Source organism: Pinus tabuliformis, chromosome 9 (assembly GCF_031772625.1).
Source record: "Pinus tabuliformis cultivar Carrire ecotype Pingquan chromosome 9, CPIR1, whole genome shotgun sequence".
In the NCBI taxonomy this organism is placed as follows: Eukaryota; Viridiplantae; Streptophyta; class Pinopsida; order Pinales; family Pinaceae; genus Pinus; species Pinus tabuliformis.
Window position 1 is genome coordinate 886,724,276 of NC_142307.1, and position 21,903 is coordinate 886,746,178.

The window sequence follows — 21,903 nt, forward strand, 5'->3', positions numbered from 1 at the left end:
ACAAAAGATTGCACCATCCTCTCCAACCAGGGTGAACTTGCAGAAGGTTTTTCTTCTCTCTTTGTCTCACGCTTCAACTCAGATTTCAAGGAGACCTCAAGCATTCGCCTTGATCTTGTCACCATTCCTTTGTAAGTCGCAAAGCACAATCAGCTAACAAGGATAAAGGGGACACATCAATTGTTGGACATTTTTTTGCATCCACAGTTCCCACATTTCATCGCAATGAATCACAAATATTTGCCAATGCCCATGACGTTGTGATTCTCACCGATACTGAAGTATCAAGTGTGTTGGATAGAATGACGTTCACAAGTTCTTCCAAATTATTCTTTCTTGCAGAAATCCGTGGGAAACTTGCTATCACACCAATTGCTCGGCATGCGGCCGATCTAACAGAGGGTACCTCATCTTTTGATGCAGCAGTTACAATAGAGGAAATAATGAAATTCTGTTTGCTATCAGGAAGAGAAAAGAAAACAGATGATGTTAAACCAGCAAAACATGTAAGTGCAGCTGCTCAAACCATGGGAGCATAATGCACAAGGATGGGAGATAGATATCTATCCAGCGCTTCTACCCACTGACTGGTCCCAGATGCTTTACCAGGATCATCTTTCTGACAACCTTCTCTACCTTTCACTTCGTATGTGGAAAGAGTTGGCAAAGACCTGATTGGTCCTGGCAATACTGATATAAGAAAAGGATTGAGTGGTCCATCATCCAACAAATCATCTGTCCCTTTAAAACCAGACACAGCTCGAAGAAATTCATCCAATACCTTTACAGCACTTAGCATTGTTTTGTCATCAACTGGTCTCAGGTTTTGCCTGGAGGTTCCCTTGCAGAATTTTGTCGATGTTGCATGTGTGCCAATGTCAAGATAAGATGACTCAAGTAGTCCCAATACAGTTGAAGAAATTTGATGCCAACATAAAGACATAATGGATGGATAATTGTGTATTGCTGCTCTAAGGGCCTGCAAAGCTTCGAAACGAATGACTGGATGTGCCACTGGCTCCGTAAATGAAAACAACATAGAAAGTAGTGCCTGATTGTCATCTGTCCCTGATGATAACTCCGCTGCAAGCATAGCTGCTACTTGTGGAGACGGTAGAGTTGTGTTCAACGTTGCTCCCAGGCAGCTAACTGAAGCAGCCACTAAGTTGCTCTGGTCCAGCAAAGATGTAAAGAGTTCCTTTACTTTATTTCCTACTGAAGATATAACATTAGGAAGAAGTTCCTGAGGCAACCGATTGAACGGAGCAGCAGATATCAAAAGTGAGAGAGCCTTTCAACCCATAAGTAAAATACATCCCTAATGCTGCCACAAAATCTGGCACATGCTTTGCAACAGGGCCAATAAGTTCTATGTTATAAGATAATTCATTTATGACAATTTCCAAAACAGGTGCTGGGGACCTTATGGGAAAATTCTAACACATTTTCTCGTAGCCCATCTGTGATAGCTTGTCTCTGTCGTGCAACCCCAACACCAGCAAGATATTTTGCCTCTGCATCAGCTTCCACCCTTTTAACTTGTAGTATTTTGTCTGCTTCACCTCTAAACACACTTGCAAGTTGAAGTCATTGATAATAAACTGGACCAATGAATATTTCACAAGTAAGCTCTGTACCAAGGGTGCCACTGTAGAGAACCTCTGTACCATGATAATTGAAACCATATGAAGATAAAACTTGACCAAATTCATCAAAAGTAGAGTCTGATGTATGCTTTGTTTTCTTTGTGCTTTTACAGAGGTAGGAGCTTGAAGTCGCTGCCAGTTGAAGAGCTAGAGCTGAAGCATGAATTACATAATCTAAAACCACACATTAATGATTTCTTCTTCAAAACAGGGTTTTGAAGAAGAATCAATCTCTGACATGAGACGGAGTCTAACATCGGCTGCATTTGGGATGGCAGCTGCAGCTTCCTGGAGGTGCCAAGAACCGCAGAACTTTGGGAGAGCAGACAGTGCCTCCACCCATTGGGCAATGGAGTCAATATCAACATAACTCTTGACTTAATTCTCAAACTGAAACTGAACTCAAACAATCTTCAAGCAAACTAAAACCAGATGCTGCCCTTATGGCTGCTTATTTATTTACAAATCCTACTCTAATCTGCTGTACAAATAATAGATCAGGTAATGCTAAAATGCCAAATTAACCATTCAAGTAAACCTGGAAATGAAGCTGTTTGAGAATGCTGCCACGAAGTCACAGATGCAGATGCTGGCAGCCCTTCATGCACATACTGACCCTGGTCATGAAAAATACAGTCTGATATGTCAATCAAACTGAAAAACATGTCCATGTATGCCGCAATAGGATCACGGAAACCGGACTCTATTGGATGTCCCAACTCTGCAATGCAAATTTCCAGCTGCACATTGTCAATGTGTACCTCTATAGGCAAGTCTGTTGTTTCTTGTTGCGCAGGAGGAAGGATTTCCAAGAACTTTTTAGGGTCTTGGAAATCATAAGACTGGATCTGCTCATCTAAATCTTGAATCTCCTTCTCGATTCTTTCAACAAGTAACTCACAGACGCTAGGATGATAATTTAGAGATTTCAAACATTGAAGGAAAAAACTGAAAACTTCTTCATTAATTTCAATATCCACTAAGCTTTCTCTAAATTCGTTTAGAGCTTCACACAGTGCAGGGTTTGCCACATACCCTACCATTGCATGAACATATCAACAGGCACTGGAATGTCTGGATCGAGTTGGAGTCGCCAGGTGAATGATTCAGCCTGCATATGTATCTGACTGTTGTCCACCATCAGCATCAGATCTGAATTTGATACATGTACTGGGGTAAAATGCAATCGAAGTGGTCGTATTCACAAGCTCACGGAGATTGACTGAAGCAGCGTTTATCTACTAACGCTGATGTAAAACAAGAGCGTTTTCGAAGGCTTCTGGCGTAACTTCAGGCTCCGTCTAAGACTTGCGAAACAAACACATCAACCCACAAACAAGTTTGTTCTCCCCAGTATGGTCGCCACTATGTTAGCGCTTGGAATTCACCTAGGCTGAGATAGACAAACTCTCAAGGCTACATCAAACCATTTCACCTCGTAGCTAGCCCTACGAGGTATGAGAAGGCTCTCTCGGGTCAGATTCGGTAGATCTTTCAATATGATAAGCTAACCAATTAGGAATAAAGATTTCAGGCTAGTAAATTGATAAGGGGGGTTGATTTAATGATTTTTGGGGGTTTTTAATGACGGGGTTTTTTCTGGGCTGCATGGGCAAAATCATAGTTCCAACAGAGAAATATAATGACTACATAGATTATTAACTGAGGCAAGGTAGGCAAGCAATTTAACACCAAATCTAGATTTTTAAATGGGATGGCAAGACTGGTGAGGAGCTAAGGAGGGCAAATAATACTTTGAATCCTCCTTAAACAGTAGAAAACATTGAACGCGAACAAAATTATAGGAGGAGCATATAATACTATGAATTCCTACCTAATCACTTCATTTGTTCAGCTTGAAATGGTCATGAAATGAAATGAAACATAACATTTACATATGAGACAAAGGGAAAACTTATGCTAAATTAACATACCACATGAATCTCAGCAAACAGAGCTGTGAAAATCCATTAAATATCTCTTCCAATGACTGTACAATGAAGCTCTGCTACGCTACAGCAGCTCTCAGCACTCAGAAAAAACTCTCCCCTTTCCTTTACAAATCAAATTTTATAAACTATCCTAAAACAAAAACAACAGATCGACCCACAATCTGGGTGCTGTTTGAACAATTTACAATAAAAGAAAGGAGCGTTACATTCTATCCTAAAACAGAACCCTGTCCCTAAAAATGCTCTGATCATTGGCTAATTTAAAGACAAATACTGGAGCGCATATCTTTTTGATTTCTGAGGTCTTGAAATAGGAAATTCGTTCCTATTTTTCTGTTGCGGTTGATGTCTTTGTGGCGTGAATGAGGACCAGATTTAGTGCCCTGGCGTGGTTGACATCACCCGATTCCATAACAATACATTTCAATCAATGCTCTTACTGCCCTCAAAATGTTTGATTTGCTTTGCATTAACTCATCTTTCACAGAGGCGGTACCTGCAGGTTTGATATAATAGGAAGCAAGATTATCTTGGGATGAAATCCATTCTCCATTCACAGCGTAGCTACCCAAGCAATCCTTGGTATAAAGGGAATCACCCTCATTCTCCTCTCTGAAGATGTCCTTTATGTCAGCAGATGACGCGAACTTGACAATGTTATCACAAGTTAATCTTAACCACTCTTCTAAAAATGATGCCCTCTTAGTAAGAAAGCCATTAAAATTTTCGTAATCTTCTGGAAAAGCAAGACCAAAAATATGAACAGTGGTTGATGTCAACTGTTCCGCAAGAGTTTTTCTATATTTGAAACTTGAAGGTGCTATATCCTGATCTGAGTTCCAATACTTCCAATGTATGCCCCAGTGCTTGCACAATATCAGCGAATGAATCACCATAATCTTCCCGTGTTGATGGTACAGCCAATGCTGAGGTTGCATGGATTCGGATCTTAAAATTTGATGAATCACGAAGCAGTAGAAGAAGAATATTATAAACCGAAGGAGCCCATGTCATATACTGCAACCTAATAGACTCGTTTAAGAAGAGATTTCGCAAAGCATGACACACATTCCACTGAACCTTAACATTTCCGGTAGTCACACAGGAAACAAAGGATTGCACCATCCTCTCCAACCAGGGTGAACTTGCAGAAGGTTTTTCTTCTCTCTTTGTCTCACGCTTCAACTCAGATTTCAAGGAGACCTCAAGCATTCGCCTTGATCTTGTCACCATTCCTTTGTAAGTCGCAAAGCACAATCAGCTAACAAGGATAAAGGGGACACATCAATTGTTGGACATTTTTCTGCATCCACAGTTCCCACATTTCGTCGCAATGAATCACAAATATTTGCCAATGCCCATGACGCTGTGATTCTCACCAATACTGAAGTATCAAGTGTGTTGGATAGAATGAAGTTCACAAGTTCTTCCAAATTATTCTTTCTTGCAGAAATCCGTGGGAAACTTGCTATCACACCAATTGCTCGGCATGCGGCCGATCTAACAGAGGGTACCTCATCTTTTGATGCAGCAGTTACAATAGAGGAAATATTGAAATTCTGTTTGCTATCAGGAAGAGAAAAGAAAACGGATGATGTTAAACCAGCAAAACATGTAAGTGCAGTTGCTCGAACCATGGGAGCATAATGCACAAGGATGGGAGATAGATATCTATCCAGCGCTTCTACCCACTGACTGGTCCCAGATGCTTTACCAGGATCATCTTTCTGACAGCCTTCTCTACCTTTCACTTCGTATGTGGAAAGAGTTGGCAAAGACCTGATTGGTCCTGGCAATACTGATATAAGAAAAGGATTGAGTGGTCCATCATCCAACAAATCATCTGTCCCTTTAAAACCAGACACAGCTCGAAGAAATTCATCCAATACCTTTACAGCACTCAGCATTGTTTTGTCATCAACTGGTCTCAGGTTTTGCCTGGAGGTTCCCTTGCAGAATTTTGTCGATGTTGCATGTGTGCCAATGTCAAGATAAGATGACTCAAGTAGTCCCAATACAGTTGAAGAAATTTGATGCCAACATAAAGACATAATGGATGGATAATTGTGTATTGCTGCTCTAAGGGCCTGCAAAGCTTCGAAACGAATGACTGGATGTGCCACTAGCTCCGTAAATGAAAACAACATAGAAAGTAGTGCCTGATTGTCATCTGTCCCTGATGATAACTCCGCTGCAAGCATAGCTGCTACTTGTGGAGACGGTAGAGTTGTGTTCAACGTTGCTCCCAGGCAGCTAACTGAAGCAGCCACTAAGTTGCTCTGGTCCAGCAAAGATGTAAAGAGTTCCTTTACTTTATTTCCTACTGAAGATATAACATTAGGAAGAAGTTCCTGAGGCAACCGATTGAACGGAGCAGCAGATATCAAAAGTGAGAGAGCCTTTCAACCCATAAGTAAAATACATCCCTAATGCTGCCACAAAATCTAGCACATGCTTTGCAACAGGGCCAATAAGTTCTATGTTATAAGATAATTCATTTATGACAATTTCCAAAACAGGTGCCGGGGACCTTATGGGAAAATTCTAACACATCTTCTCGTAGCCCATCTATGATAGCTTGTCTCTATCGTGCAACCCCAACACCAGCAAGATATTTTGCCTCTGCATCAGCTTCCGCCCTTTTAACTTGTAGTATTTTGTCTGCTTCACCTCTAAACACACTTGCAAGTTGAAGTCATTGATAGTAAACTGGACCAATGAATATTTCACAAGTAAGCTCTGTACCAAGGGTGCCACTGTAGAGAACCTCTGTACCATGATAATTGAAACCATATGAAGATAAAGCTTGACCAAATTCATCAAAAGTAGAGTCTGATGTATGCTTTGTTTTCTTTGTGCTTTTACAGAGGTAGGAGCTTGAAGTCGCTGCCAGTTGAAGAGCTAGAGCTGAAGCATGAATTACATAATCTAAAACCACACATTAATGATTTCTTCTTCAAAACAGGGTTTTGAAGAAGAATCAATCTCTGACATGGACGGAGTCTAACACAAGGGATACGAGAGGAAAGCGAAACTACAAGTAGGTATTCTTATCTTCTCATCTTATCTATTGCTTATAGGAAAAGTCTAAAACACTTTAAATTGTTGTTCTAGATACAACTACTTATCTAGGGAACTAGTATTTATTCGTACATGCCAAATTCTCCAAAATGAATTGCAACCATATTGGGGAAAGATCCTCTTTGCTAGTAGCTTATCCACCTCCTAAGACATCCTTGCAGACTTTATTTGTGTTTATAGATTGTAATTTATCTCTTTACATTGAAAAATTGGTCAAAACTGTGTCAAATTGCATCTTGAAATGGCTTACTGTCACCAGCACAGGCTTGTGAGGGACACAGTGCGTTGTAGAGCACCCCTGGCTTAGGGATAGTGCTCTAAAGCACACTATCTCCCACTCTGGGCTGCACTGATCCTCCTAGGATCAGTTTCCCACCTTTGGAAAGTGTTTTTTCCAACTTTTCCCTGTTTTTTTGTTTGCTTATTGATCAATAATTGTTATGTCTCAAAAAATAAGTTTATATCTCCTGGTCTAGCCCAACTTTGATTTGATTGATTAATGTTTCTTAATGTTTTCTTTGTCATTATCGATCAATAGTCAAAGTTAGAATATAGTTGATTAATCTTCATTCGAAAGAAAGTGTCGTAAAGTCTTCTCTTCCTTTGAATTAGAACTATCGTAAAATTCTTCATTCTTATGAAAGATTGATTGATTGTATGTGCATATTTCCTTTTGTTCATATTCACATTAAGGAAATCGAAAAGAAGTACATGCATGTTGCATTGAAAAAGTTTGTGTGTGTTCATAGTAATAGTGTATGGAAATTGCATTAGATTGTGCTCTTTGTTCTTTGATCGAAAGAAATCTAATTGCTCTATCCCTAAGTAGCTAGGAATTTCATTGTTAAATTGAATGGAAAGAATGCTTATCATGATAGTTGCATCCCTAGTAATTTCAGAATATATCACATGGTGAACTTGAAAGGAAAATTCCTAAGCAAGATCAACTTAAAATTAACATCAATTTACCTAATGAAGCATTGTCATTAATGAGAACATTTAGTGGTTCTAGGCTAGAGACGTGTTCTGGTGTTGTAAAACAAAGAAGTTGTCGCTAACTTGTCTGCAATACATCCCAAGTGTGATACCTTATTCTATGTACGTGAGTATATCGTAGCTCGTCCACATACCTTCTGATATATAGGGAGGTGTTACAGTACGTAAAGTAATTGGGAATGCTCTCACTGTGCGGTTTTGCATTAGACAGTGCTTATATGGACTGGGCCTCCACGTACCTTCGGGTATATATGGGAGGAACACTGTAGGTTTCTATCCATCCTTAAGTAACTGAGTCGACTGCCTTGTACATTGTGATACACTGAACACAACATTTAGGGAGATTTCTTGCCCATACTTCTTGGTTCGCCAGGAGGTATTCTGCAATTCACAGTTGCTTGGTAAACCTTTTTCCTAGTATACCCCTTTTTGTTTATTTCTTTTTTGATAATAAAATTAATCAGCAATCGTGGAGGAACATCAACCCTTACCCCGTCGTTCATCAAGAACAGCGAGAAAACTACCTTTGCTGCCCAAATCTACACCTATTTGGTCAAAGCGGTCTCGCTTAACTGAGTCAAATACATCAAGAACTCCTAGTTCTTCATCTGAATTACCTGAATCATCTATTTCGGTAAGTATTGAGACTCTAGTTACTCCAACTATTTCTGGTACATCTATTTTTGAAGGAGAAGTTTCACAATTACCTAAGGACATTAGCGCTGATCCTAGTGAAACAGTAACCGAGGTTGTTCAAAACCAAGTTGATCCTCAACTTGAAGTTGCTCAACAAGAAATTACTTATGAACTTGAATCAGTTCAACCAGAAGTTAATCCAAAACCTATCACAGCTCAAACAGAAGTTACATCTGAACCTGAAGTTGTTCAGGAGCCTCTTTTTAAAACTATTTTTCATTTACCCGAGCATCTGGACTTCGAATTTGAACATTCAAAACTTGTTACTTTGCCAGAAGACGATAAACTAGTTACCCCTTAGACATCAGTAACTACTGAAACTTCAACTTTATCAACACCAGAAATCTTTTACAGACCAGATGGTGAAGTTCTCCCACCAGTTTTAATTGTTATAGAGGAAGAATTGGAAGAATATTCTACACCTGGAACCCCATTCCACTTTGGAGCTCAACTTTATCTTTACCATCGTACTCCTCATTTTACCGCTCCATTTGATCCTGCTTATTTTCAAGTACTCGTCAATTCTTTAGGACAACTTTTGGGTCAGTTAACTATGGCTAAACAACCATCAACATCCCATACTTTATCATCTGATGCAGCTATGGCAGAATCTTCTATTGCAACCTCTTCAATGTTTTCTACAACACCTGAGTCACACTTATATGGTGAATCGTCCATCTCGGTTGGTTACCAATATTTATCTAGAACCCACTCAAGGGTTGCTTCTACACCACGGTCATCACCCATGTCCTCAACCAGAATTATACATGGTTCTTCTCTAACGGGAACTCAATAGTTTGATCCTGCATATCAATATCAAGTTGGGCAATCCGGTCAACAAATACCTATGTATCCATTAAATACTGGATTTCCACCATATGGAGAGCAATATGCTTATTCACCATATCCTCCTTATTTTGGAGGAGCATCATATGGTAATATCCCACAGTATTCAGATCAACCTGGAATTAGAGTTTGTCAATGGAAACCAACAATGCCAGTTCAACCAAGGCTTGTGTATCTATCACAACCAATGTAAACTGTGTTAGCTATTCCTACTACACTTGTTGTTACTACTATACCATAGTCACAAGTTCAAACTGTTGTATCTCAACTGGTACAAACTGGTCCTTCTACCTCGCAACCACAAGTTTCGAGTCAAAAAGTTCAAGTTTCTCGGGTTGTTGTACAACAACCACTTGTTTTTGAGGTTCAACAACAACCTCGGGTTAGTTTACCCTTATCTGGACTGACCCAAGCTTACAAAGGTATAATTTATTCACAACCTAGCCAACCTTTCATTTCTGGGCAACAACAACCATTAAATCAACAACAGTTGTACCAACAACAACAACAACAGTTGATTCAACAACCGTGGCAACCTCAATTTCAACAACCCCAATTCCAGCAATTCCAACCCCAATTTGGACTTGCCCAACAAGCTCAACCTGGGTTTGGACAATATCAAGCTTACCAAGGTCCTGGTCAACAAGGCTTTGCAGGTTATGGACAACCACAAATTCAAACTGGTTATCAACAACCACCTTATGCAGATTTGTTCAACAATAACCCTACCAAGGTTATCAAATGCAGATGCCCTATGTTGGTATGCAAAGACCTATTGCTCAGGCAATTCCATCATATCCTGGGTATGCTCAACCTAACTTGAATCGATAGTTTCCATTTGTAGCAACTTTAGAATTACCAGATTTAAATCATCTCACTAATGATCCAATCTTATATTCACCTTGGTGGCCAATAATTCTGCATAAGTTACTGTCTGACATTACGAAATTCAATGGAAATCTTGGAGAAGACCCATCAGATCATGTCATGACCTTTCATTGGTGGTGTTCATCAAACTCCTTAAATGATGATTCGGTTAGACTCCATCTTTTCCAAAGAACACTTACTGGTCCAGCTACTAAATGGTACATCGAGTTACCAAGAGCTTCTTTCGACAACTTTACAACTTTAGCCACTACATTTCTCACTCACTTCTAGTTACCTATCAGATACGAGGCTAGAACAGAACTCCTAACTAAATTTAAACAGACTACTGCTACCCATATATCATATCATATTCATGAGTGGCGGCATCGTCATCGAATGGTTAAGACATATGTTCCTAATCAACTTTTAGCTGAGTGGTTCATAAAATGCTTGTTGCCATCAATCACCAAGGATGTGGAAAAAGGTGGAGTTGTCACATAAGAGCAAGTAATTGCTCATTCCCAATACTTGGATTTGATTTACACACAATCTGGCATGCTCTACGAAAAAATTCCTAATGCACCCCGACCAACTTTCACTGTTCCTCCTCATCCACAATCGAGTAAGGACTCTCATGTCGACGATGGCGTGATCGGTTCTTTGAGCACACAAATGGCAGGAAGACCATTTGGTCAAACTCTTTCCATTACCAATCAAACTACAAATGCACTAGAAAACACTCTTGCTTCTGAAATTAATGTCGTGTCATCTGACAAAGGCAAAAATCAAAAGCAACTAGGAGGTAAGAAAAAGGGGAAAAACAAAAAGAAACAAGATAATTACCCTCAAGAGAAATCATCTGATTCCTCTACTTCGGCAAGGCATTTTCCATGTCTAATCTGTAATGATGAGCATTTTACAAAAGATTATCCACACCACTCAGAGGTCTCTAAACTTTTAAAGACTTCAAACACATCTACAGTGTTGACTGTTCCGTTTCCAAACCTGAAGAAACATTTGGTTGCGATAGACCATTCTTCCACATCCCAAGTACTCATGTTATCCATCACAAAGCCACAAAACAAAGATTTGGTGTCAACGAGAAACAAATATTATGGAAATCCATCTTCATCATCAAATAATGAGGCCACTGATCAACCTAATCCTTCAACTTTGACTTCATCTGAAAATATTCCACCTATTGTACCAGAATTGACAATAAAACCACTAAAGGAAGTTTTACACAAATCAACATTTAACCCTCAGACTCAAGCGGCTCAGAACTATAACATAGTTGAAGATCTTGCTCAATCACCTTTTGCTATGTCGACACTTGAGGTGTTACAAAATTGTCCCTCCCAAAAGCAAACTTTACTCTAAGCAATAGGTGGAGTATACCCTACAAATTCTAATCTTGTGGTTTTTAACCATGCGAGATATACACCACAATTACTGGCACAGTTAGCTTTCCTAATTCAAGTAAAAGCTCTCAATAAGAATTTTCATCGAACTATTATTGATGAGGGGGCATCTACTTGCATTATTTCAATGCACTACTGGAAAACGCTTGGCTCACCACCATTGTCACGATCACCAACCACGTTAAAAGCTTTTGACGAAAGAACATATACTCCTTGAGGGATTTTGAGTAACCTGCAAATTGAACTAGGGGGCAAAATAGTTACTGTTGAAGTTGAGGTAGTTGACAAACCCCTCGATTACAACATATTACTGGGAAGGCCATGGGTATATGTTATGGTTGTTGTGGTTTCCACATACTTTCATACTATTGCATTCCTTCATAAGGGTGGAATCACAGTCATCGATCAACTAGCCTTCTTTTCCAATAGTTCACAGGCTACTAGAAGCATTCTGTTGGTACACGGACCCCCGCTGTCACTTCAAAGTGTTGGAATGGGTCTCTTTAAATATCCTTCCCTAATGCTTTTACACTATCGTCACCATCTGATTTGGCAGAAGTGGAAAGAGTAGAGACTTGCAACATGATTTCCTCCACTTCATCTGATTTAAGGAGGATTACCAACAATTTTGAAGTTGATATTAATATTGAGGTAATGCCACTAAGCCCCATTGAATTAGCATAGCAATCAATTTTTCGGGCTTGTGCGGCAAACCCAAATCCGCATTCACCAATTGTATGGGTAGACTATTCATTAGAATATGGTACTTCTTCGAATCCTTTCTCATGTATACATTCTACGGATGAAGGAATCGTCCAATCAATGATGATAGGAGAAGAACCTTGGGAATATTATCATCATCATTCCCATCTTCCAGATGACATCAAAGATTATTCAAATGAACTAAACCACCCTTCAGTTGTTGATTTCCTTTTGAATTCAATTTTCATAGGCATAGTAGAATATGAGCAAAACCTGTCAAATATTGAAGAAATGATTTCTATTAATATTTTGACCAAGCCTAATATTGTAGAGAACATTCATGTCGGAAAATATTGTTCTCCATCAGAACTCGATAGTTACCGTACTCTCTTTCATGAATTTAGAGATATCTTTGCATGGTCTTACGAGGAGATGTCAGGCATTGACTCTAGTATTGTTGAACACGAAATCAAAATGTACCCTGATGTCAAGCCAGTTTGACAACGGCTTTGACCTGTTCATCCAAAGAAAGCCACTGCAATTAAAGCAGAAGTTGAAAAACTTTTGCGGGTTGGTTTCATTTACCCTGTACCTCTTACTGACTGGGTTTCCAACCTTGTTCCTGTCATGAAGAAACAAGGGACAATTCGAGTGTGTGTCAATTATAGGGATGTAAATCAGGCATGTCCAAAGGACAATTATCCTACTCCTTTTATCGACCAAATTATTGATGAATGTGTTGGATGCGAAATATTCTCATTTATGGATGGATTTTCTGGCTACAATCAAATCAATATCTGCCCACAGGACAAATCGAAAAAAACTTTTATTTGTCCATGGGGCACATTTGCCTATAGGAAACTCCCATTCGGTTTGAAGAATGTCAGGGCCATATTTTAGTGGGAAATGAATTATGCCTTCCATGACATCAAGCACATTGTTCAACCTTACCTTGACGATTTACCTGCTCATTCACAAAAGTGCACTGATCACCCGCAACATTTGAGAGCAATATTTTTACGGTGTTGACACTACAAGATACGACTCAATCCGCACAAATGTGTGTTTTGTGTTGGTCCTGGTTGATTGCTCGAAATTGTAGTGTCTAGAGAGGGGATCCGACTTGATCCATTAAAGGTTCAGGCAATTCTGGATTTGCCTCCACCTTCAAGTCTTTTACAATTATAGAGACTCCAAGGGAAAGAAAAATTTCTAAGGTTCATTCCTAATTATGCTAAAATGGCTAAAGGTTTTACATGTCTTTTGAAAATGGATATACCCTTCCATTGGGATCAGGTTGTGAAAGCTTCCTTTGATGCTCTTAAAGATACCTTGATTAGAGCTTCATTAATGCATTCTCCAAATTACCAAAACGACTATTACCTGTATCTCGCTGCTGCAGATACAACCATTGGCATGGTTTTAGTCCAGGAAGAAAATGGAATTGAACATCTAATTTATTACTTGAGCCATAATCTCAACGATACAGAAAGTAAGTACTCTTATGTCGAAAAACTAGCTTTGGCAGCTATGCAAGCTGTTCAAAGATTTCACCATTACATCCTGCTACGGAAAACAACTGTCATTTCATATTGCAACCCTATGACATACATTTTTTCATGTCAATTGTTGGGGGGAAAATACTCAAAATGGATAGTTATTTTACAGGAATTTGATTTGGAATTCATCAAGTCCAAATCAAAGAAATCTCTAGTTTTCACAGAGTTACTTTGCGACCTTCCCTCGACCTCCATTGATTCAACATCTAAACCATCGATTTTTTATCCGAATTGGATCCATAAATGACTGTCATAGAATCATGACTATATTGGGATGAAACAAATCCTTGAAGAATCCAAAACAACAATCAAAAACACCCTAAACCAGTGGCCATGGCAGCCGACGCGGAACGACGAGGACCTCGGTCAAAGCGCGCTGACCGAGGCCCATGGAGACTGCGTAGGAGGTCAAAATAGCCCCTAGGAGCCCGAGATCGGGAAAAGGAGCTGATTTTCGATGTGTGTTAGCTCTTGTCGCTTAGCGCTAACGCACATCACTGGGAAAACAAGGCCAAAAAGGAGGAGCCTTAAGCACTCAGTCACGTGGGGGAACCAAAGGACCGCGGGCAGAAAAAGGTAAAGGCGCTAAAGTAAAAAGGCATGACTCGCGCCGTGGAAACGGACATTATTGATCAGGGCGCCCTTGAACAGTAAGTGGTTTTGGAGAAAGCAGAGTGATCACACTCAACGATCGACACGTGGCAGCGGAGGTGAGAGAAAAATCGTCGTGATCACGCGTTATCGGTCGAGCAAGTTAACCACGCTCGACGTGCAAATGACGTTGGATCTAGAGGAGCCCAGATCGGACGGCTGAGATTGCGTCCGATAGACAGAGCGGAATTGACAGGGAATTAAGCCACGATTTAAGGGGATTTGGAATCCGTTGACCGCCACGATGGAGAAAGAAACGAATCGATGAACAAGCTGGCGCTGTCCTGATGGAGACACATGGCTACTTCCTCAGCGTTCATGCTGATGCCAAACAGGGAACTCTAAACAAACAGGTGGAAGGTGAATCAACGTAGGCGAGAGAGGAACCGAACATGCATGGAGGTCGAATGGCTAAATCCATAAACAGAGACTGTGAATAGGATTCGGAGAGGGAGAACGAAGAGTCCAAGTGACTAAGAGAGACAGTGAACAGTGAACCCTGAGAGGAGGACTGAGCATAGAGAGCAGTAAAGCCAAGCAGAGGAGACAGAGGGCCGAGCTAACCACAGGCAGCATCAAGCACCAGAGAGCTTGAGGAATCATGCCTTCCCATAGAGGAATCTATCTGGATTGAGCATCACAGTTGGCTCTTTCCACTGTAGACCGATGGTCACAGAGCTAGTAGGAAGAACAAGAGTCTGTGCACACCAAGTGGCTTGGGGAATCCAAGAACCACCCAGCCAAGCAAAATCTGCTTCGGGAGAACTCATATTGAGTCCCTGCATTGTAATTTCTCTGTTGAAAGACACAATAAAACAAGGCCACCACTGAAGCTGGACTAGAGACGTGGCCCTAGATAATAGGGTGAGCTCCTTATTAAAAACTGTTTGTGTCTTTGTATTGCTTACTGTATTTCTCTACTATCTTTCCATTTATTTTTTGTGTATTGGCAATCTGATCGATTCGTTGTATCAATAACACAGAACACACACACCAGCACATGGGTCTATAATACCTTTTGTTTAATAAATCTTCACTAAGGTCACTCATAGGGTGATTATTAGATCAAGTGGTATCAGAGCTCTAGGTTGTAAGGTTAGACAAGCTTGTGTTGGTTTAGCTGTGAATGCTCACTAGATCAGATCTCAAATTAGGAGAAGGAGATTTAGTGGAAACTAATCCTAAAATTGGGAGAGTCTATTCTTGAAGACAATGTCAGAAGAAGGTTCTATAGGGCCAGACTCTCAATTCATAGAAAGTTTCCTAGCTATAAAGTCCATGGTAGAAGAAATGTATAGGGACATTAGAAAGCATAAGGGTGAAGATTCATCAGGCTCTAAGCAAGATAAAGAAGAATATGAATCTCATTCCCATGACCACTCCAAAGGAAAGGGGAAAGAAGAAAGCTTCCCTACACCTCCTAGCAGCCCTGTGCATAATAAGAAAGCATCTTTGATTAAGTTAGATGTTAAATTTGATTTTCCTATATATGATGGAGAGTTAAATGCTGAAAAGTTTGACAACTGGATAAGAAAAATTGATGTGTATTGCAGAGTACAAAATATAGACTCAAACAAGAGCAAGATTTAGCTGGCAAGCCTTCGCCTAGGGGGCACTGCCTTGGTTTGGTGGGAAGGCAGAACCCAAGCTGATATGAGGAAGCATGGTAAGACCATCTCTATCTGGAGTGAATTTGTTACTACAATCAAAAAGAAGTTCTATCCATTGGCCTACATGCAACAAGCCATGATGAGTTGGCAAAATCTTCAGCAGTTGAAAGGGAAAAGTGTACAAGGGTATACTCAAGAGTTCCAAAAGAGAGCATTGATGTTGGGTATTTCATTAGACTCACCAGAAACTCTTTTGAAGTACATTGGTGGTCTACATAGCTACATGAGGCATACCATCCTCATGTTTAATCCGACTAGTATAGATGACGTATCCGTACAAGCTACTCATCTAGAAGCTAGAGGAAAGAATGGAAATCCAGAAGTTGGGGGACCATCCCAACCCACTGTAAGCAAGAGCAAGGAGAAAAGAAAGCAAAAAGTGGAAAGCAAGGAAGCTAACACTGCACAGAAAGGCAAAGCCTCGTGCACCCACTGTAAAAAGGAGGGGCATGATGATGAGCACTGTTGGATTTTGCATCCAGAGCTGAGACCTAAGAAGCCCGAGGGCAAGAAGAAGAAGACTGTTGTAGCTATTTAGAAAGAATTGGGGTCAGACTCGAGAGATGAAACAATCATTACAGCCACAGGTATAAAAGGTAAGAATTCTGAATCATCTACTAGTAATTATGTTCAATCTGTTATTGATGAAGAACATGAGAGAAAAAGGCATGAGCTTTTTCATATTCGAGTTGTTTCCAAAAATCAGAAGATTGATACTTCGTTTGATAGTGGCTCACAAGTAAATCTGATTTCTGAAGAAATTGTAAAGAAATTGGGATTAGCAACTACACCTCATAAGAATCCATACCCATTAGGATGGTTGAATGATAAAGCACAACTACAAGTGACTAGACAGTGCAAACTCAAGTTTTCTTTTGGGTCAGCATTTGTAGATGAGGTTGAGTTAGATATAATTCCTTTGGATATATGTGGAATTGTTTTAGGAAGTCCTTACTTGTATGATAGAAAGGCTATTTTCTATAGAGCCAAGAACAAGTATCTACTTGTCAAAGATGGAATCGAATATTTTGTAAGAGCTCATAAGCTCAAGAATAATTATACTCTCATAAACTCAGGACAGATGAAAAGAATGATAGCTTCATGCAAACAGTTCTTACTAATGGTTGTAAAGGAAAAGAAAACTGATAAAACCAATGTATTTGAGGGTTGTAATCCTGATCAACAAGCTGATATAGAAAATATTGTTTCAGAGTATGATGTCCTGTTTCAAGAACCTCAAGGTCTGCCACCCAAAAAGGGAATAGTACATGATATTATTTTGTAGCAAGATGTTCCTTTGCCTAACATTGGGATGTACAGGTTATCTACTTTTGAGAATGCTGAAATCAAGAAGCAGGTGCAAGAGTTGCTCGAGAAAGGGTTCATCAGGCCTAGCACATCACCATGTGGGTCACTAATCATTTTGGTGAGAAAGAAAGATGGCTCGTGGAGGATGTGCATTGACTATCGAGCACTGAATAAAATAACGATAAAAAATCATTATCCCCTTCCTCACATAGATGATCTTTTAGATCAACTGAAGGAAGCTGTTTATTTCACCAAGATGGATTTGCACAGTGGATACCATCAGGTCAAAGTTGCAGAGCAAGATGCATGGAAGACTACTTTCAAAACAAAGCAGGGATTGTATGAATGTTTGGCTATGCCTTTTGGTTTGACCAATGCCCCTGCTACTTTCATGAGATTAATGAATGATGTACTCAGACATTTTCTTGATGATTTTGTTATTGTGTATTTGGATGAAATTTTGATTTTTAGTAAAATGTGGGAAGAACATTTAAAGCATGTTAAGCAGAAATTAGATGTTTTGAAAAGAGAAAAACTTTATGTTAAACTCTCCAAATGCGAATTTGGCAAAACCTCTCTAAATTATTTGGGTCATATAGTAGGGGGAGGTGAATTGAAAATAGATCCCTCTAAAGTGGCAGTCATTGTAAACTGGCCTAAACCCAAGTCTGCTACAGAAGTGAGAAGCTTCTTAGGAGCAGCACAGTATTGGAGGAAGTTCATTTCAAATTTTTCCTCAATTGCAGCTCCCTTACATTCTTTGACAGGATTGAACAAGGTGTTTCAGTGGGGAGGAAAACAGCAGAAAGCCTTCGACACCTTGAAAGAAAAAATTAGTACAGCACCTGTACTAGCACTGCCAGATCTACAAAGACCATTTGAGATCCAAACGGATGCTAGTGACTATGCCATGGGAGCAGTGTTGACATAGCACGGTAAACCCATATGTTATCATTCTGAGACTTTTAATCCTGTAGTAGTCAACTATCCTACCTATGATAAAGAATTGTATGCATTAGTTCAGAGTTGAAAAAGTGGAAACATTACTTAATGGGAAAAGAAACAGTAATACATACTAATCATCAGCCACTTCAATATCTACACTCCCAAACTAAGTTGCAACAATCAAGACATTACAGATGGATGGGTTTTCTACAATAGTTTCATTTAGTCATCAGATATAAAAAGGGCATACATAACAAGGTTGCAGACATGTTATCTAGACCCATTATAAATGCATCTACCATACTTAAGCATAATTATGTGCTACATGAAAGCTACATAGAACAGTATGCTTAGGATATGGACTTTAAAGATGTATATGCAACTTTGAGTCAAGGCAAAAGAGTAGAAGAATTGGACTATCATGTGAAGGACCGACTCTTATATCATTGTGGGAAACTCTGCATTCCACAAACTGAGAGAGCAAAGATAATTAGTGAAGAACACACTTCTCTGATATTAGGTCACTTTGGGGTAAGTAAAATAGCTGCAAAGGTTCTGCTATTGGCCAAGAATGAGTGAGACAGTTTCTAGATATGTAAAGGGGTGTGCTATGTGTGCTAAAAGCAAGCCCAGTAATAGAAAACTAGGCTTGTACACTCCATTACCAGTTCCTTCTCACCCTTGTGAAAGCATTTCCATGGATTTTGTAGGAGGACTGCCTAAATCTAGGAAAGGTCATGACTATCTATATGTTGTTGTGGATAGGTTCAGCAAAATGTGTATTTTGATACCCTGTAGTAAACATATTACAGTTGAACAAACTACAAAATTATTCTTTGAACATGTATGTGTTCATTTCGGATTACCCACTTCTATTATATTTGATCGAGATACCCAATTTGTGGGAAAGTTTTGGTCCAGTCTATGGGAACTAATGGACACCAAATTAAAGTAAAGCACAACTTTTCATCCACAAATAGATGGCCAGACAGAAGTAGTTAACAAGACAGTGATCTAGTTACTGAGAGGATATTGCAGCAAACACCCTAAGCTTTGGGATGAACACTTGTGTTATGTGCAGCATGCTTACAATAAAGCCAAACACTCTTCTACCCAGAGATCTCCTTTTGAGACCTGGTTTGTTTTCATACCAAGGTCTCCCTTGGATTTTGTCTTTGGTAAAGATACCATGGTTGATGGACATAGTGATGTGGACAAAGAAACTAGGTTCATTGAACAGATCCAGGAGATCCACCAGGCAGTACAGGAACAGCTGGAAAAGAGCCAGGCCAAGTACAAGGCTAGGCATGATAAGCATCGGATGGAGCATAGTTTTCAAGTTGGAGACCAAGTCTGGATGTATATCAGCAAGGACAGGATGAAAGGTGAAGGTAAGAAGCTAAAACCTATCAGGTATGGACCCTTCAGGATACTTGAGAAGATTGGTGAAAATTCTTTTCACCTTGATCTGCCAGTTTACATGCACATCTACTCAGTTGTGAACACAGATTGCTTGAGGTTGTTTGAACCTTCAATGATTGAGGACCCTGAAGAGCAGAGTCAATTGCCTTCCGTTGATGACCTACTACATGAATATCTTAATGAGTTGCAGGAAGATATAGTGCTAGACAGGAAGGTAAGGACAACGTAGAGTGGACAAGAAGAATACCTCAGGATTGGGCTTAAAGGTTCGAAGCCGAGCAGTGCGAAGTGGATTGAGATTGGACAAGTGAGACAACAGTTTCCTCACTTAGTCGATGCTTGAAGAAAACCAACTTTTGGTGGTCCAAAAGCTTTTCAATTGGGAGGTCGTGATCTGAATCAAATCCATAAACGACTGTCATAAAATCATGACTATATCGGGATGAAACAAATCCTTGAAGAATCTAAAACAGTAATAAAAAACACCCTGAACCAGTGGCCATGGCAGCCGGCGCGGAACGACGAGGACCTCGGTCAAAGTGCGCTGACCGAGGCCCATGGAGATTGCACAGGAGGTCAAAATAGCCCCTGGGAGCCCCGGATCGGGAAAAGGAGCTGATTTTTTATGCGCGTTAGCGCTTCGCTGGGCAAACAGGGCCGAAAAGGAGGAGCCTTAAGCACTCGGCCACGTGGGGGAACTAGAGGACCATGGGTGGAAAAAGGTAAAGGCGCTAAAGTACAAAGGTAGGACCCGCGCCCTAGAAATCGATGGTATTGATCGGGGTGCCCTTGAACGGTAAGTGGTTTTGGAGAAAGTGGAGCGATCATACTCAGCAATCGATGCGTGGCTGCAGAGTTGAGAGAAAACCGCCGTGATCACGTGTTATCAGTCAAGCAATTTAACCGTGCTCGACGTGCGAATGACGTTGGATCTGGAGGAGCCCAGATCGGATGGCAGAGATTGCGTCCGATAGACAGAGCGAAATTGATAGGGAATCAAGCCACGATTTAAGGGGATTTGGAATCCGTTGACTTCCACGATGGAGAAAGAAACGAATCGACGAACAGGCTGGCGCTGTCTCGATGGAGACAAGTGGCTACTTCCCGAGCATTCATGCTAACGCCGAACAGGGAACTCCAAACACACAGGCGGAAGGCGAATTGATGTAGGTGGGAGAGGAACCGAACATGCATGGAGGTCGAATGGCTAAAGCCATGAACAGAGACCATGAATAGGATTCAGAAAGGGAGAACGAAAAGTCCAAGTGACCAAGAGAGACAGTGAATAGTGAACCCTGAGAGGAGGACTGAGCACAGAGAGCAGTAAAGCCAAGCAAAGGAGACAAAGGGTCAAGCTGAACACAGGCAACGTCGAGCACCAGAGAGCTTGAGGAATAAATCCTTCCCATAGAGGAATCTGTCTGGATTGAGCATCACAGTTGGCTCTTTCCACTGTAGACTGAGGGTCACAGAGCTGGTAGGAAGAACAAGAGACTATGTACTCCAAGTGGCTTGGGGAATCCAAGAACCACCCTACCAAGCAAAATCTGCTTCGGGAGAACTCATATTAAGTGCCTGCATTGTAATTTCTCTGCTGAAAGACATAATAAAACAAGGCCACCACTGAAGCTGGACCGGAGATGTAGCCCTGGAGAATAGGGTGAACTCCTTATTAAAAACTATTTATGTCTTTGTATTGCTTACTGTATTTCTTTGTTGTCTTTCCATTTATTTTCTGTGTATTGGCAATCTGATCGATCCGTTGTATCAATAACATAGAACACACACACACCAGCACATGGGTCTGTAATACCTTTTGTTTAATAAATCTTCACTGAGGTCACTTATAGGGTGATTATTAGATCAATTTTGGATGAGTCTCTATTTCTAATATCATCATCTGACACATGGTATGGAGATATATTGATCTATCTCTAGACCCAAACTTTCCAACCTGATAACTCTCGCTCGCAATAGCGACGTATTTGTTACCAAGTCAAAGATTATCTGATTGTTGGTGACACTCTTTATCGTCATGGTATCGATACAGTTTTACAGAGGTGCCTCACATGAGGAAGTTGAGAGAGCATTGAATGATTGCCATTCAGGTGCCTATGGTGGACACTTATCTGGATATGCAA

At 40.3% G+C, this 21,903-nt stretch overlaps 1 protein-coding gene across 1 annotated transcript in view; it reads right to left on the bottom strand.

Moving 5' to 3' along the window:
* Nucleotides 1-217: 217 nt before the first annotated feature.
* LOC149151612 (uncharacterized) overlaps nt 218-21,903 on the bottom strand; it is a 36,411-nt gene continuing 14,725 nt past the window's right edge. Inside the window, 6 exon segments of the mRNA XM_089443211.1 lie at nt 218-516; nt 607-1,243; nt 1,423-1,564; nt 4,019-4,437; nt 4,439-4,820; nt 4,865-5,997. Coding sequence (XP_089299337.1) covers nt 218-516; nt 607-1,243; nt 1,423-1,564; nt 4,019-4,437; nt 4,439-4,820; nt 4,865-5,997 — 3,012 coding nt within the window.